We start from the raw sequence: 14620 nt of genomic DNA, 5'->3' as shown, positions 1-14620 counted from the left end.
TGACTGGAGGGTCAACTGATGGTGTATCCTTTAGGCTTAGTCAGAGAGAGTAAGTATGAATTCCCTTGCTTATTTTTAAGTAGTGGCCATATATGGCTAAAAAAAAAAAAAAAGTATGTAAATTGGATGAAAATAATGGGATTTGTGAATCTTTTAATTTATATAATCACCAGTTACTCTAGGTTTGCTTCAGTTGGGTGTTTTTAAAACAAGGCTTCCAACCTGTGAGGCCTCCTACATATATAAATACTTTTCCTTCTTGTTCTCTTGCCTTCAGTGTCTCATCCTAAAATATTTCCTGGGAGATGGGCAGCCTGTTCTGAGATTCAAAGGCACACACACACAGACACACCAAGTGTATGTTGTCACAGTGCACTTAGAAATTTGAAGGAGGTGGGGAGAAGGATCTCACAGACATTGTGTCAGGAGCCCAGGGTATACTACAGGGACAGGTTCATGGAAAAACAGCCTTATGAGTATATGCTGTCTGTGGGGTCTGGCCGCAGACATTATCTAGACTTCATCTTTATGGCAGAAACCACTATTCTAGTGTGTTGTATTTTGCAACTATTTTCTGACTTCCTCTACTTCTTATATTTTAGAACTTCTAATACTTTTTTTAAGTTTGTCATTCCTCATTCCTTTAGGAAGATGGGGTCATTCCATGGCACTTGAGTGGCAATGCTATTAAGGGCCGCATGTGGGAAAAGGTGACCTATGGCAGCAGTCAGAGGTTCCTGGGATCCAGGTTGCCCGAATTTTCTAGCTAGGTCCTGCTTCCTCTTCACATAGGGTTTTGATTTCATCAAGAATCTCTAAAGAGAAGGAAGAAAGTTTCTTTGAGCAGCCATTTCCTTGTGTAAACCAGACACTACTCCTGAGCCAGAAACTGTGATACCAGATTGGAACACTTGTATGTGGTACTGTTATGAGCGGTATTGTTTACTTCATGTTCTTGAATCTGCTCTGCGTAGATTATCTGCCACAACAGACTTGTTTTGCTTGGCAGTTCCTGACACAGCCATCTTAGCCAACCTCGGCTGTCTCTTACTAGTGATGGAGCTCTTTCCCCAAAAGAGATTTTTACAGAGCCATCTTCTTGTCTGCTTGATCCCTGTGTCCAGATAATGCTTCTTTAGGAAGACAGATGGCTCTTTCCTAAGTTGCCATCCTCCACATCATGGGGACTCTGAGAGGAAACAAGGAGTGGGAAACAGCCTTTGCAAAAACATACGAGATTTAGAATCTCGTTAGTCAGGAGAACCCACTTTACTTTGGCACTTGCCCAGCTGGCCTGCTTCACACACTGCCTGGGAGCAGGCTACTCGCAGGCTCTGAAGAGGGAAGGAGTGTATTTTTTGCTCCCCTCTTCCTCATTTGGATTCGAAGTCAAGCCAGCCAGATGCTAGGCCACTCACATTTCGATTTTCCTGGAACTGAGGATTCATGTGATATGATGCAGAGAGGCAGACATTGCATGGTGTGTGCAAAAGGGAGAATGGAAGAGTTCTTTTCACCCAGCCCTGTGCAGGAGTCCTGTGCAGTGGGCATCCATGACAACAGGGGAAAGTGGAGTTGGATGCAGTGCTAATGAGAACACATGCTCTTACAAGCTTCATCCACAAAGGGCCTCAGTATAAATGGGAGAGTGTTTCCAGCCTGGGTTTTGTCTTGTTCCTGAAACTTAAGGATAATTGAGGGGACAGGGACTAACTAAGCATGTGTTTCATTCCTATTTAAGAAGCATGTGGAGTCAGGCAAAGTTGAGTTTTAATCTAGGCACCACTCATTATTGGTTGTTTAATTATAGAAGAGTTACTTAGTTCTTCTGATTCTTGGATTCATCGTCAATAAATTGAATGTAAGGTTTTTGCGAGAATTAAATAAGATAACAGAAGTAAAGTGCCTACCACAGTACCTGGCATTTTTTAGGTGCCCAAATTAGTATTCATCACTGCTCCTGTGTTTCCCCTTCATTTACCGAACTTCTTCAGTTTATTGATTAAACAGAATATTGAGCACTTACTGTGTTCCACCCACTGCTGGAAACAGCTTGTTGCTCCTGGTCAGTTGAGTAGCACATTACTCAAGTTCAGTGTAGTAGAAGCAATGACGATGGCATGCACGCAGATGAGGCATCCTGTTCAAAGTGGAGAGCCTGGGAAGGCTGCCTGGAGAAGGTGATATTCAAGCTGATTACTTTTAAGTCTGAGGAAAGAGAAGGAAGGACTCCAGGGAGTAGCACTTATAGAGGCATGAAGGTCTGAGATAGCGGGATATGCATGAGGGGCCCCGAGGACGGTATTTTTCAGGCCTACCAGTCCATTTTCATTTCCTGGCCCTTTTCTCCTATCACTTTGATGTGTCTGCTGGATTGCATTGGTAGGTAAAATGTGGATTCCCGAAAGAGGAACTATGTGAGTTGGGACTATGAATCTGTTGAGTGTATATAACACACACGTGTGTGGTCTTGTAAAGTCCCTGGCGGGCTTTGACTCTTCTTTTGTGTGTGCTTCCCTACCATAAACACACAGAGTGTAACATCCCCTGCTCTGTAACTCTGTAGTTGGGACATGGTGAGGTCCATTTTCTGTGTCCTTAATTTGAGGTTATTGGCATCAAAATCTAGTCCTAGAACATAGGCTGTTTTTAGCCCACTGTTGTATTGAATATTGGCAGTAATCAGTTGTGGTTTCGTACTCTCTCTCCTTTAGAAAGAATCCACGTAGTTTCCTTCCCAGGAAAAGACGATGACATCATGTGGCTTCTGCAGGCTTTCTGTGCAGAGACGACACCCACAGTTCCTAGAGATATAGACAGAAATCGGGGGTCTTCCTTGGCAGCTAGTCTCATCAAGATACAAGGTCCTCTCCCCATTGAAGTTTGTGTTTTAAAAGTAACTTGAACCAAAAAATTCTCTGCTAATTCTTTCTGCCTAACCATTGCAAAATTGCTTGCTTGGTAAGGATGCCAGGATTCCATTCAGAATTATCCCAGATGAATGACTTCTTATAGAATAGTCTTGTTTTTTGTCATTTGTGAAAACTGAAGATGGTTTTATGACTTTGATTTAGACAGTAAATGACCATGCTTAATGGACTGTTTGGAATTCAGAATTACTGGCTGGTTCAGAGGTTTTGCTTTAGAGGAAACATTGAGTGAGGGAACGTGTAAGACAGGCCCTCCCCCCTGAGATGAGCCCAAACTGACATCTGAGGTTTGGGGTGATCCTCCTCCTTCTTCCCTTATGTTCTACTCCCTGAACTCTCCTGGCCCATTGTGGCTGCTGGAAATAAGATCACTAAGTAAAATAATGTTGGCATCCAGTTCCATTTTGTTTCTTTTTTTTTCCCCCACCAACATGTGTGATGGGATTTAAGTCCCTATAGCAGGCAAGATGCTTGAAGAGGTGAAATCACTGTCACAGCTTCCAGGTGAACTCCAGAGGTTGGCAGGGGAATTCTCTGCTTATATCTTGACTTGTCACGCTTCGCTATGAAAAGCAGACTACAGCAGGGGCTGCTAAGAGTTGGTCAGGGACGAGTAGATGTAAAATATGTTTCTCTAGTGACCGTTGACCTTTCAGAATTGGTTGGTGAGGAGGAAGATATTGGCTGGTTTCTCTGGCACCCCCAGCCTTGCCTTATTTCAAGCCACACCAGGGTTAGGAGAGAAAAGAAAGCCACTCAGTGAAGTCATGGATGGTGAGACAGCTGTATTGTTCTTTGGAGCGAGAGCAGAGCTCGAGGGAGTGGGGACACATGAGCAGACCCATTAGTAGTCTTAAACTCCCAGTCCTTGATGAAGCCGGCTTTGATGGCCTGAGGGCAGCAGGAAGACCACTGAAAACATGGTAGGGATCTACTGTTCTTCTCTTGGGGTCCTAAGTGACAGCCACGGCTGGTTGCCCAGGAGGGACAGAGGTGTGGCTCTGTTCCTTAGTTGAGGCCCCCAGTAGCACGGCGTCCATCCTCCTGGAACTGTAACATCCCCAGTGACTTCTGTTTCCTTCAGGCTGACGGATTTCAAGGATGCAGCTGCTACTCCTGGAGGTGCAGGGCACCTTCTCCAATTTGGGCCACGAGGCCATGTGGCCATGATGGGGGCCCCTCATGGCCTCAGCGAGAACAGAGCACTACGATACTGGCCTCCACCGGGGAAACAGCTTAAAGCAGAGCGGCCCCTCAGACACGGCGCCTGCCCCGCCACCGGAGAAAGCCTCTGAGGGCAGAGCCTGGGCTCAGGCCCATCAGCAGGTGAAGCCAATCTGGAAGCTGGAGAGAAAGCACGTGGGGACGCTTTCAGCAGGGTTGGGCCCCAGCCTCTTGGGTGTCCCACCCCAGCCAGCCTATTTCTTTTGCCCGGGCACTCTGTGTAGCTCGGGGCACTCAGCTGTCATCGCAGGCCACGGCAGCTCCTGCTACCTGCGCTCCCTCCCAGACCTGTTCAGCAGCACGCTGCTGTGCCGCCGCTCCGGCCACAGGCACAGACCCTACCAGCAGCTGGAGTCTTTCTGCTTGCGCTCAAGCCTGCCGGAGAAAACACCTTTTTCTCTCCCTCACAAGGGCCTCCCTGTCAGACTCACTGCCAATAAGGCCCCTTTCACGGTGTCCCCCATGGCCCAGCCCATGGCGTCCTCGTCCACAGATCGGTACCTCTCACTGGGAGCGGCTGGGGAGAACCCTTCGGGGAAGTGCCTGGCTGCTGCCATCTCAGGGAAGATCCCATCTCCACTCTCCTCCTCCTACAAGCCCATGCTAAATAACAACTCCTTCATGCGGCCGAATAGCACTAAAGTGCCTTCATCGCAGGCCACAGAGGGCCTGAAGCCAGTATCCTCACCCAAGATCCATCTTGTTTCCTGGCATCATTCAGGGGGCACCGGAGACTGTGCACTCCAGCCTGTCGAACACAAGGTACCCAAGAGCAATGGCGCTGTCCTAGATGATGCCCCTGCCCCTGGCACCCTCTCTGCCCCTAGCTCCTTAGACACTTTGACCACCAGTGTTGCCTCTCCTCAGTATAAGCGGAGTAACTTAGCCACAAGAGCAGAGCCACATCCTTGTGGCCTGGATGGCAACTTTGTTTCTCAGGCTCTGACCAGGGAGGTTCGGTTCACTGAGGCCGTGAGGAAATTGACCGCAAGAGGCTTCGAGAAGAAGCCAAGGCAAGGCTGCCAGTTGGAACAGTCTCGTTTCATGAACCCCAGCTTGCAGTGTGAGCTCCTCAACAGGAACCGGCAGTGGAAACCTCCCACTGTAGGCCAGCAGTTCCCCCAGGAGGATGCTGGAGCAAACAGTAGGACCCTGCCCAGCCCCTCAGACACCCTGGAGCTGGACGGTACAGTCTTCTGTACCAAACGCATCAGCATTCACCTCCTTGCCTCACATGCCAGCGCGCTCAACTGCAGCCCTGCCTGTGGATCTGCCATTGACTCCCCACCACCTGGAGAAGACAAAACTCCCGAGCCACCTGCTCCTCCTCAGCCCCTGGGTGTAGCTGATGTGGCCACCCGCCTCTCTTCCATCCACTTGGGCCAACTTGGGAAGGAGGGGCCTACGGAAGCCAGAGGGCCGGACTTCCCTGCCAGGGATATCGGGTAAGTTAGAGAAAGTTTATGATTCATTTAGAGCAGTAGAACATATATGCCGTAATTTGGTGGCACTGAACCTAAGTCTCTGAAGGTTTGGTTTTATTTTTTTGGCTGTCCTGGAATTTTGGTTTTCACTATAGGGCAGAGGTAGACAAACTAGACCAGCATGTGGGCCAAATCTTGGCTGCTGCCTGCTTTTATAAATAAAGTTTTATTGAAACACAGCCTCACGCATTCATTCACTGCTAACTGGGGCTACTTTCCTGTTACACACGGGTAGGGGTGCATAGTTAAAACAAACTGGCCCACAAAATTGAAAAGATTTACTACCTAGTCCTTTAGAGAAAGAGTTTGTTGACCCTGCTTTAGGTTATAATCAGGAAGAAATAATACCAAACATGTTGGGGCCTGTGACTTTTCTTAATTCCAAACCAACTCAGACTCTGTCATTCCTTGTTTGACAATCATTTCAGAGTTAGGGCATATACAAACTGGGTTCCTTCTCTAGTGCCTTGATACATCTCTGGAACCTTGGTCCACTGAGGCCTTGTTTTGAATTCCCAGAGGTTTAGGGACCCTTGAAATCAATGACCACTCACTAATGGTGTTTCGCATGTAGAATTTTGCACTGAAGTGCTATGAGGGATTTCAGAGAAGATGGGAGACAGTGCCTCTCTGCACAACAGGGGCTGTAGAGCTGAAGAGCTGTGACTAGACCTAAGCTCCGAGGCCAAAAGGACTTGTGAGATCCAGGCAAGAGGCAGCAGGTTGGCAAGTGGGGGGAGATGAACACTGGCAGGTGACGAAGGAATGAGAGTCTAACTGACTTCTCTCATGGACTGGGCGGGGGCATGATTCTTTCTTATAGTTCAGCTGCAGACCTCCAGCCAGACCTGGGTGAGGCTGAAGATCTAGAAGAAGAGCTAGTAGATGGTTTGGAGGACTGCTGTAGCCATGATGAAAATGAAGAGGAGGAAGGTGAGTAAGGGGCTCTCTCCCCTCCAGCTGGGAAGTGGTCACCACCTGAGATGGAGGGGGGCTGACAGTTATATACTGACTGGGACCTTGACTTGCTTTATCACCTACCATCCCCATTTGCTTGTGGGTCTTAGGGTGGTCGTGGTTTCTGGGGAGTTGATTCGCTAGCCCTGCTGCCCACCAGTGTCGTTTTCTTCGTGCTGCTGCCAAGATCACAGAAGGTGGTACAAGGTGGCAGGGTGATGTTCCTGGCTCTTCAGGAAGGCTGAGCCAAATGTCCCAAGGAAGAGCTGCCTAAGCTTGGTGAGTTTGAGTAGCAGCCTCTCCTAGTGGAACTTCTCTGCTCTCTCCCCTCCAGGAGACTCCGAGTGCTCTTCGTTCAGTGCTGTCTCCACTGGTGAGTCAGTAGCAGTGATCTCTCGGTGAGTACTATCCATCATTGGTACAGGCTCATTTGCAGTCTCTTTAAGATTATAAAGAGAGAGGCACCTGGGTGGCTCAGTCAGTTGAGTGTCCAGCTCTTGGTTTCAGCTTAGATCATCATCTCATGGGTCATGGGATCAAGCCCTGTTTTGGACTCTGCACTCAGCGGGGTGTCTGCTTGAAGATTCTCTCCCTCACACACCCTCTACTCGCTCGATATCTCTCTCTTTCAAATGAATAAGTAAATACTTAAAAAATTATGAAGAGATTAATCACCTAAGTCATTAATGGCCCTGTTAACTATAACTCATTTTTACCACATTTTTACATTCGGGACTTTATTTCTCAAACAAGGACCAGTGGAAGGGACCAGAAGCATATTTTACCATTTGGGCTTAAAAATAGGACCATGTTTCTTAGGCTGTGGTTTGGCCTTTAGCTTCCAAGAAATTGTTCAAGTAAAAAGAAAAGGATTTCAAGAAGTGCTTAGAAGATTGATAAGCAGTCAATGGAGAAACATGATATTTGGCCACCCACATGAGGGTAATTGCCACCTTGCATTATCAGCGTGCCCCACTGTCAGACGCAGTTCTGAGATACGTATGCCCCTCACTGGAGCTTTTTGAAATGCTTCCTTCTGAGGTTAGTGTTATTAGGGGAAATAAGGTTGACATTGACCTTAATAATAAAATTGAATTGAATTGAATAAAATTGAAATTGAATTAAAAATCCTCCAGCTTAAACCTAGATTATTTTCTTGACTACTCTTAGTTGATCTGAGCAAGATCCATCTCTCACTAGGGAACCAAAAATGCCAGCCTCTTCACATAGGCCCTTCTTTTACAGAAAAAGTGGCTGGAGCCTGTTGCATGACTGAGATGAGGGTTGGGGGAGGGCAAGGAATGCAGGACTGTGAGGAAGTTACTATGAACCAGGGTACGTCATTGTGCTAAAGATCTTTGGAACTTGCCGAAGGGTCATAGATGCCATCTTTCCGGTATTTAACACCCTTCAACATAATCTTTATTGTTCCCCTCACTATTTCCAACCTTGCCTCATTGTATTCTATTAAATACTGTAAAGAACCCCCCCTACACACACCCGCCCAAAGTACTAAACATTAAAGTTTTTTTTTTCTTTTTAAAAATAACTTCTGGAAAAACAAAAACAAAATACAAGTATTGACCATTGGTGAGTTTTGTTTTTCACACAAAATAAAACTCTAATTTCAATGAAAAGCTGTACGTGTCAGGGCTTACATGCACCTGTCATACACAGCACTTGGCTGGCTTTTCTCTTGTGTCTGCTGTGTCTCAGCTGAAGTGAAGGGGATCAGGAGCCTTCCGTGCCTTGGTTAGTGTGGACGAGGCAAGCTGCAGCCCTGTGCGTGTGATGGTGGCAGCGGCTGCACCAATGTCAGAGCTCTAAACCAGTGAGGGGAGAGAGCTCTTTGGAAAGTGAAGAGACACTTTCTAGGTCTTTCTAGACATTTTCTAGGTCTTTCTTTGAGGGTGGGTAGAAATCCTGTCATAGGTACCTTGAGTCTGGTGCCTCAGTTCTGTTACTTTGAGCACAGTAACCTGTCCTCCTTCCAAAAAACAAAGGTACATCTGAATGTTGACTCAGGACCTCTGCTGTCCATAAGAGAAGGACATTTAACATGTGATTGACTTGGAGTCTCACCTTTTCCATACTTACCAGTGCTCTAGGTTTGTCTTGAGACCTACTTGGAGACAGCTGCCCAACCCTTCACCTTACCTTTCTAACAAAATTCACAAAAGGTATTTGCTTATACTTTGTTGGTTAATTTAGCTCTTACAAGATGTACAGACTTTCTTTTCTATATAAGGCTTAAAACATGGATTTTCAGTCAAATGGAGGTCGAGGAATTCCAAACTACTTCACATTTTAAAGATCACTAAAATCAAATACTTTTGGATTGTTAAAATCATTTTTTCCGAAATTGTGAGGGATTTATGTATTTTATTATAGAAAAGTTGACAATTAGGAGGTCATTAGAGAGGTCATTGAAAACACTATCTGTTTCTCTATCTAGTTTATTGCCTTTCCTGTTTCATATTCTTTTTTCTAAGAATCACTTAATTTTAGAACTGGGGGTCATTAAGTCCAGTCTCTTTTTTCAGATGTGGATAATTAGGACCAGAGAAGTATTATGGGGTCAGAGTTTCCAACACTGCTAGACTAGAAGCCAGGCCTCTTGAAGATGATAGATAGGTCCAGTACTCTTGAGAGGCAGCGAACAAAGATTTTCCGCCCTTTTTTTTTTTTAATTAAACTTTTTTTTTTTAAGATTTTATTTATTTATTCATGAGAGACACAGGCAGAGACACAGGCAGAGGGAGAAGCAGGCCCCATGCAGGGAGCCCGACATGGGACTCTATCCCGGGATCATGCCCTGGACTGAAGGTGGCGCTAAACCGCTGAGCCACGCGGGCTGCCCTAAAATTAAACTTTTGATTTTGAGACATTATAGATTTACATGTAGTTGTGAGAAATAATACAGAGATCCCCTAAACTTTTTACTCAGTGTCCCCCAGTGGTGGCATCTGGCAAAACCAGTACCATATAGTATGACCCAGATACTAATGTTAGTCAAGATACAGATATGTCCGTCACTGCAGGAATCCCTCCAGCTGTCCTAATAGCCACCCCTACTTCCCTCCTATGACTATTCCCTCCTTGATGTTTGGCAACTACTAATTTGTTATATAATTTAGTCATTTCAAGAATATTATACGAATAGAATGATAGCCATATGTAACTTTTAGGGATGGGCTTTTTTTTTTTTTTTTTTTTTTTTTTTTTTTTTTTTACTGTGTATTCACTGCAGATTTATCCAGGTTTGTGCATCAAGGTTCTTCATCCCTTTTTATTTCAGAGCAGTGTTATATGGTGTGGGTGTACCACAGTACATTTAGCTGTTGAAGGATATTTGGGTTACTTCCAGATTGGGCTTTTATGAATAAGGCTGCTGTAAGTCATCATGTCCATATATTTTTTAAATTAAAAAAAAATTTTTAAGTAACTTCTACATCCAGCGTGGGGCTTGAACTCATGACCCTGAAATTAAGAGTCATAAGCTCTACCGACAGAGCCAACCAGGGGTGTTTTTTTTTTTTTTTTAATTTATCTACGATAGTCACACACAGAGAGAGAGAGAGGCAGAGACAAGGCAGAGGGAGAAGCAGGCTCCATGCACCGGGATTCCGACGTGGGATTCGATCCCGGGTCTCCAGGATCGCGCCCTGGGCCAAAGGCAGGCGCCAAACCGCTGCACCACCCAGGGATCCCAGGAGTGTTTTTTTTTTTTTAAGATTTATATATGTATGTATGTATGTGCAACAGGCAGAGGAGCACAGGAGAATGGGTGAGGGGGAAAGAGTTCCAAGCAGACTCCACACTGAGTGCGGACCCTGATGCAGGGCTGAATCTCACAACCCTGAGATCATGGCCTAGTTACTGACTGAGCCACCCAGGTGCCCTGCATTTTTTTTGTTTTTTTGTTTTTTGAGAAACTTCCAAAACAGTTTTCCAGAGTGGCTATACCATTTTACATTCCTATTTTGTCTTTGTTTCTGAATCTTACCTCATTCTCCTTGATTTTCAACAATCTTAAATTCTAATGCTCCATAAATTAAAAGTCTTTGAAATAAAATATTTTGGAATGAGGAATTAAGAGTTGAATTCATTGGAATTATTTAACTGAAAATTAGTATTTAACCTGACCCAACAGCATTCTTTAAAAATCTTTGATATTTTATTTAAATAATAAAAAAAAACCTTTGGTATTTAAAACACTGAAATGTTTTCCATACTAGTGCCTATTTCTGTTGTGCTGCAAAATAACAGGCAGAATGGCTCTTTATAAGCTAAAGATTAATCTTTAAATACTAATCTTTGTAGATCAGAACAGCTCCGTAAAGAGAATAATAAGTGCTATTTAAAGAAATGCCAGTGCTATTTAAAGAAATGGTTTGGTCTCTGCACTTATACTGGATACGGAGTTGAGATGTCCATTTTTTAGAGATCCCTTGAGCTAGTCTTGGCCGAGCCATCATTGGAGCAACAGTAGGGACTCCATGGCCTACTGCCCCAAATTCTCAGATCTGTGTTACCACAGTGTTACATAAAAAACCCATGTCACAAATCATTTCCAAAACGGAGAGGAGCATTAATCATCTGCATATCTTCAGATTAACCTAAATATAAAATGATTTGGAAGGATCACTTTCTTTTCCTTCTGTTGCTTTTTTTCCTTTTTCTTTTTAAAACCTTCTGTACGTCTTTGGTCTTTTCTGCTCTTCCTTCTTTTTAATTATCCATACCATTTGTTTTCTCTTCTCTTTGTTCAGTCACACACCTGCTCTCAGAACCGCTCTTTTCCAGGGGCTTCCCCCACCTGGCTTCTCACCAGAAATGTTGAGCTATATCACAGAAGGAGGTATTGGGAAATCTGGTCTTTAGGTGACATTTAATGGAGTTAATATGGATTACTGTTTGTGAAATAGTCACCAAGTACTTGTCTTTGTAGAATCACGATGTAGAAGACAGCACCTCGAAAAAAAAATGACCTAGTAACAGCACTTGAGGGCTGTGGCCTCCTCTTTCTCTTCCACACATCTGTTTGTGTCTTGCATCCTAGGAGCTGTGCAGAGATTCTGACCAAACCCCTCTCCAGTGAGAAAGTGGTCCGACCAGCGCTCATCTACAGCCTCTTTCCCAACGTGCCCCCTACCATCTATTTTGGCACCCGGGATGAGAGAGGTAAACCTGACCAAGTGTCTAACTAAGCCCAGGAGTGCCCCCAGGAGAAGGATGCTGGTGAAGTTGGGAGGAGGTGGCAGTAGGGTGGAAGGGGCTTTCCAGAATGGCCTTTTTGGTACTCACTGTCATCCTGCCTCCTTCATAGTTCACCAGACCAATAGAGGAGACTTTTCCTTGTCTTTCCCTGAGCTGACCCTTGTCAGCCCCATAATCTCATGCTGCATTCTTGCCCTCCAGCCTTGTCTCTTCTGCCTTTTAACCTCCCTCCTCTCAGTGCTCCTCAGTCCCATGCAGCGCCCTTTTTTCCCACTAAGAAAACTGGGACTCCTTTGAAATTCTGGCCTAGAACAATCCTTAGTGACTTGTCTGCCTAGTGACTTGTCTTGCCTAGGATGCCAAGCTCCTGCGCAACAATGCCACCTTTCCTCTTCTAACCCAGACTCTCCTGCTCTTCCCCCCCCCCCCCCCATTTCCTTTCCCCAGTGGAGAAACTTCCCTGGGAGCAGAGGAAGCTGCTCCGGTGGAAGATGAGCACAGTGACTCCCAACATTGTCAAGCAGACCATTGGACGGTCCCACTTCAAAATCAGCAAGAGTGAGTCACCTGCCTTACTTCGATCCTGTCCTCTGCCCCAGTGGATGGGCTCTGGGCAGGATACCTCCTGCTGTGTGGGGATCCTGTTCTGGAGTTTCTACTTAATAGGAAGACGTAGCTGAAATCTCTCTGGGCTGGAGCCTGTTCCTCAAAATTAGAAGACAGAGAGCTGTTGTTCTCTTCCTGACCCTAGGGTTTCATGTCGGACAGCTCCATGGTGACTTTTAGAACACTGGGAGCTGAGCCCAGGCCCAGTGGTATTTCTGGGGCCCCTAGGTCTCTCTGTCCCGAAGTCTGAGCTGCTAGCAGGACTGACTCCGTGATGTGCCTTCTGTAGGAAATGACGACTGGCTGGGCTGCTGGGGTCACCACATGAAGTCTCCTAGTTTCCGATCCATTCGGGAGCATCAGAAGGTAGGGGTCCTTTGTGGGGAACTCTTCCCCTGGACTTTGGACTAGGCAGGAGGAGGTTGGTGTGGGCAGTAGGGAAAGAGGAGGATGACTGTGAAGAAGCCAGGAAGGTGTGCAGAGTGGAGGTGGTGAAAGAGGAGGGGGCAGTGGGGCCCTTGTGGATCACGTACCTCTAGCAGCGCAGTGGCAGTGCTCCAGGCCCCCCAAAGACCCGTTCTCCTCTGATGTGTCTTGAGATGTGGCATCTGTTTCTTTGAATTGTGCTTCTCCTGTGACTACTGTGCATTGCCTCCGTGCCTCCAAGCTGGATATGCATAAAGAGGACTCTGGTCTCATGTTGCAGCAAAGGAGTCCCTGTCCCCAGACTTTAATGAAGTCAAGGTGCCTTCCTGTCTTTGCCCTGCAGCTGTCACGGCAAAAGACTTCAAACAGCTTTTTCTTTGCACTTAAGGGAAATATCATGTCTGACTTAATCACTGTTCTCTGGCTGTTTGTGAACTGTCAGCTTCTTGGGGTCACTACAGTTTGGTGTATTTTATTTGTTTTAATCATCTGTTTGTGAGTGCTCAGAGTACTACTATCAGATGGTGATGGTAAGATGGATCAAGAGCTCATGATGTCGCTGAGAAAGTTGGAAAGGCACTGTGAATCTTGCTCTCTCCCTCCTGGCCTCACCCAAGCTCTCTCCCTGCTCTCACCCTTTGTCCCTTCTGTAGCTAAACCACTTCCCAGGTTCCTTCCAGATTGGACGAAAGGACCGACTGTGGCGGAACCTGTCTCGCATGCAGAGCCGCTTTGGCAAGAAGGAGTTCAGCTTCTTCCCCCAGTCCTTCATCCTGCCCCAGGATGCCAAGCTCCTGCGCAAAGCCTGGGAGAGCGGCAGCCGCCAGAAGTGGATTGTTAAGCCTGTAAGTGGATCCCAGTGGGTGGGGGCCGTGGTCTGAGAGTGGGAACAATGCGTATTGGGCCAGCAGCAAATCTCAGCTCCTTTCCACTTGACTTCTAGCCAGCATCAGCCCGGGGCATTGGCATCCAGGTCATTCACAAGTGGAGTCAGCTCCCCAAGCGAAGGCCCCTCCTGGTACAGAGGTGAGCCTGTCTCCAGCTCTCATCCCACCGCTCATTTTCCTGTGGCCTCAGCCTGGAGGTTCTTTTTAGAGTGTTCTTCTGCCCTTTGCCCTCCCAGCCATTGACCTCCTTCAGCAGCTGTTTGAAGGTCTTTATCTCTCAGACTGCTCACTTGCTGACTTTTGCTATTTTACCCACTGAGCCCTGTCTCATCGAGCATGTCCCTAAAGCTGGCCTTTCCCTATTTAGGTATCTACACAAACCCTACCTCATCAGCGGCAGCAAGTTCGATCTGCGAATCTATGTTTACGTCACCTCCTACGATCCCCTCCGGATTTACCTCTTTTCAGATGGACTCGTCCGCTTTGCCAGTTGCAAGTACGTGATAGTGGTGAGGCTCACCCTGATGGCTCTGGGTTTTGTTTTCCTGAAAGAGCGAGAAACTGGAGGATGCCAAGCAGAATAAAAGCACATTTTGGTGGGTTTTGTTGGCAGAGGAAAAGGAGCGGTGTTTCCGGAAAACCCGATCTTCCTTTCCTCTTCTGTGTCTCCTTTTACGTAGAACACCACTTCACTTCTAAACTTCCAGTCACCAAACGTGTGGGGCTTTTCCCCACATGAAGCAGTTCTCTGGAGTACCAGCTGGGTATCCTGCATTGTCTACCTGTGTTACCCTAGCACTGTCTACCCCCCGAGGGTGTGGTCCCACAGGTCAGGGCTTAGTCTCACAAGGTTGCCCCTTCCTCCTGCTTCAGATGCCAGTCCCAA

The 14620-nt window shown here is 46.4% G+C and overlaps 1 protein-coding gene across 2 annotated transcripts in view; it reads left to right on the top strand.

Moving 5' to 3' along the window:
* Nucleotides 1–14620, top strand: part of TTLL4 (tubulin tyrosine ligase like 4) — a 41398-nt gene that overhangs the window by 20369 nt on the left and 6409 nt on the right. For both annotated transcript variants that reach the window (XM_072742944.1, XM_072742943.1), the window contains exons 2-10: nucleotides 4015–5599; nucleotides 6462–6571; nucleotides 6930–6993; nucleotides 11658–11779; nucleotides 12263–12373; nucleotides 12711–12787; nucleotides 13501–13692; nucleotides 13791–13873; nucleotides 14102–14230. In XM_072742944.1, the coding sequence (XP_072599045.1) occupies nucleotides 4113–5599; nucleotides 6462–6571; nucleotides 6930–6993; nucleotides 11658–11779; nucleotides 12263–12373; nucleotides 12711–12787; nucleotides 13501–13692; nucleotides 13791–13873; nucleotides 14102–14230 (2375 nt within the window). In that variant the 5' untranslated portion in view covers nucleotides 4015–4112. The remainder of the gene's footprint in view (nucleotides 1–4014; nucleotides 5600–6461; nucleotides 6572–6929; nucleotides 6994–11657; nucleotides 11780–12262; nucleotides 12374–12710; nucleotides 12788–13500; nucleotides 13693–13790; nucleotides 13874–14101; nucleotides 14231–14620) is intronic.

This window comes from Vulpes vulpes, chromosome 16, assembly GCF_048418805.1.
Source record: "Vulpes vulpes isolate BD-2025 chromosome 16, VulVul3, whole genome shotgun sequence".
NCBI classification, from domain to species: domain Eukaryota; kingdom Metazoa; phylum Chordata; class Mammalia; order Carnivora; family Canidae; genus Vulpes; species Vulpes vulpes.
This window is presented reverse-complemented; position numbering and strand designations above follow the sequence as displayed.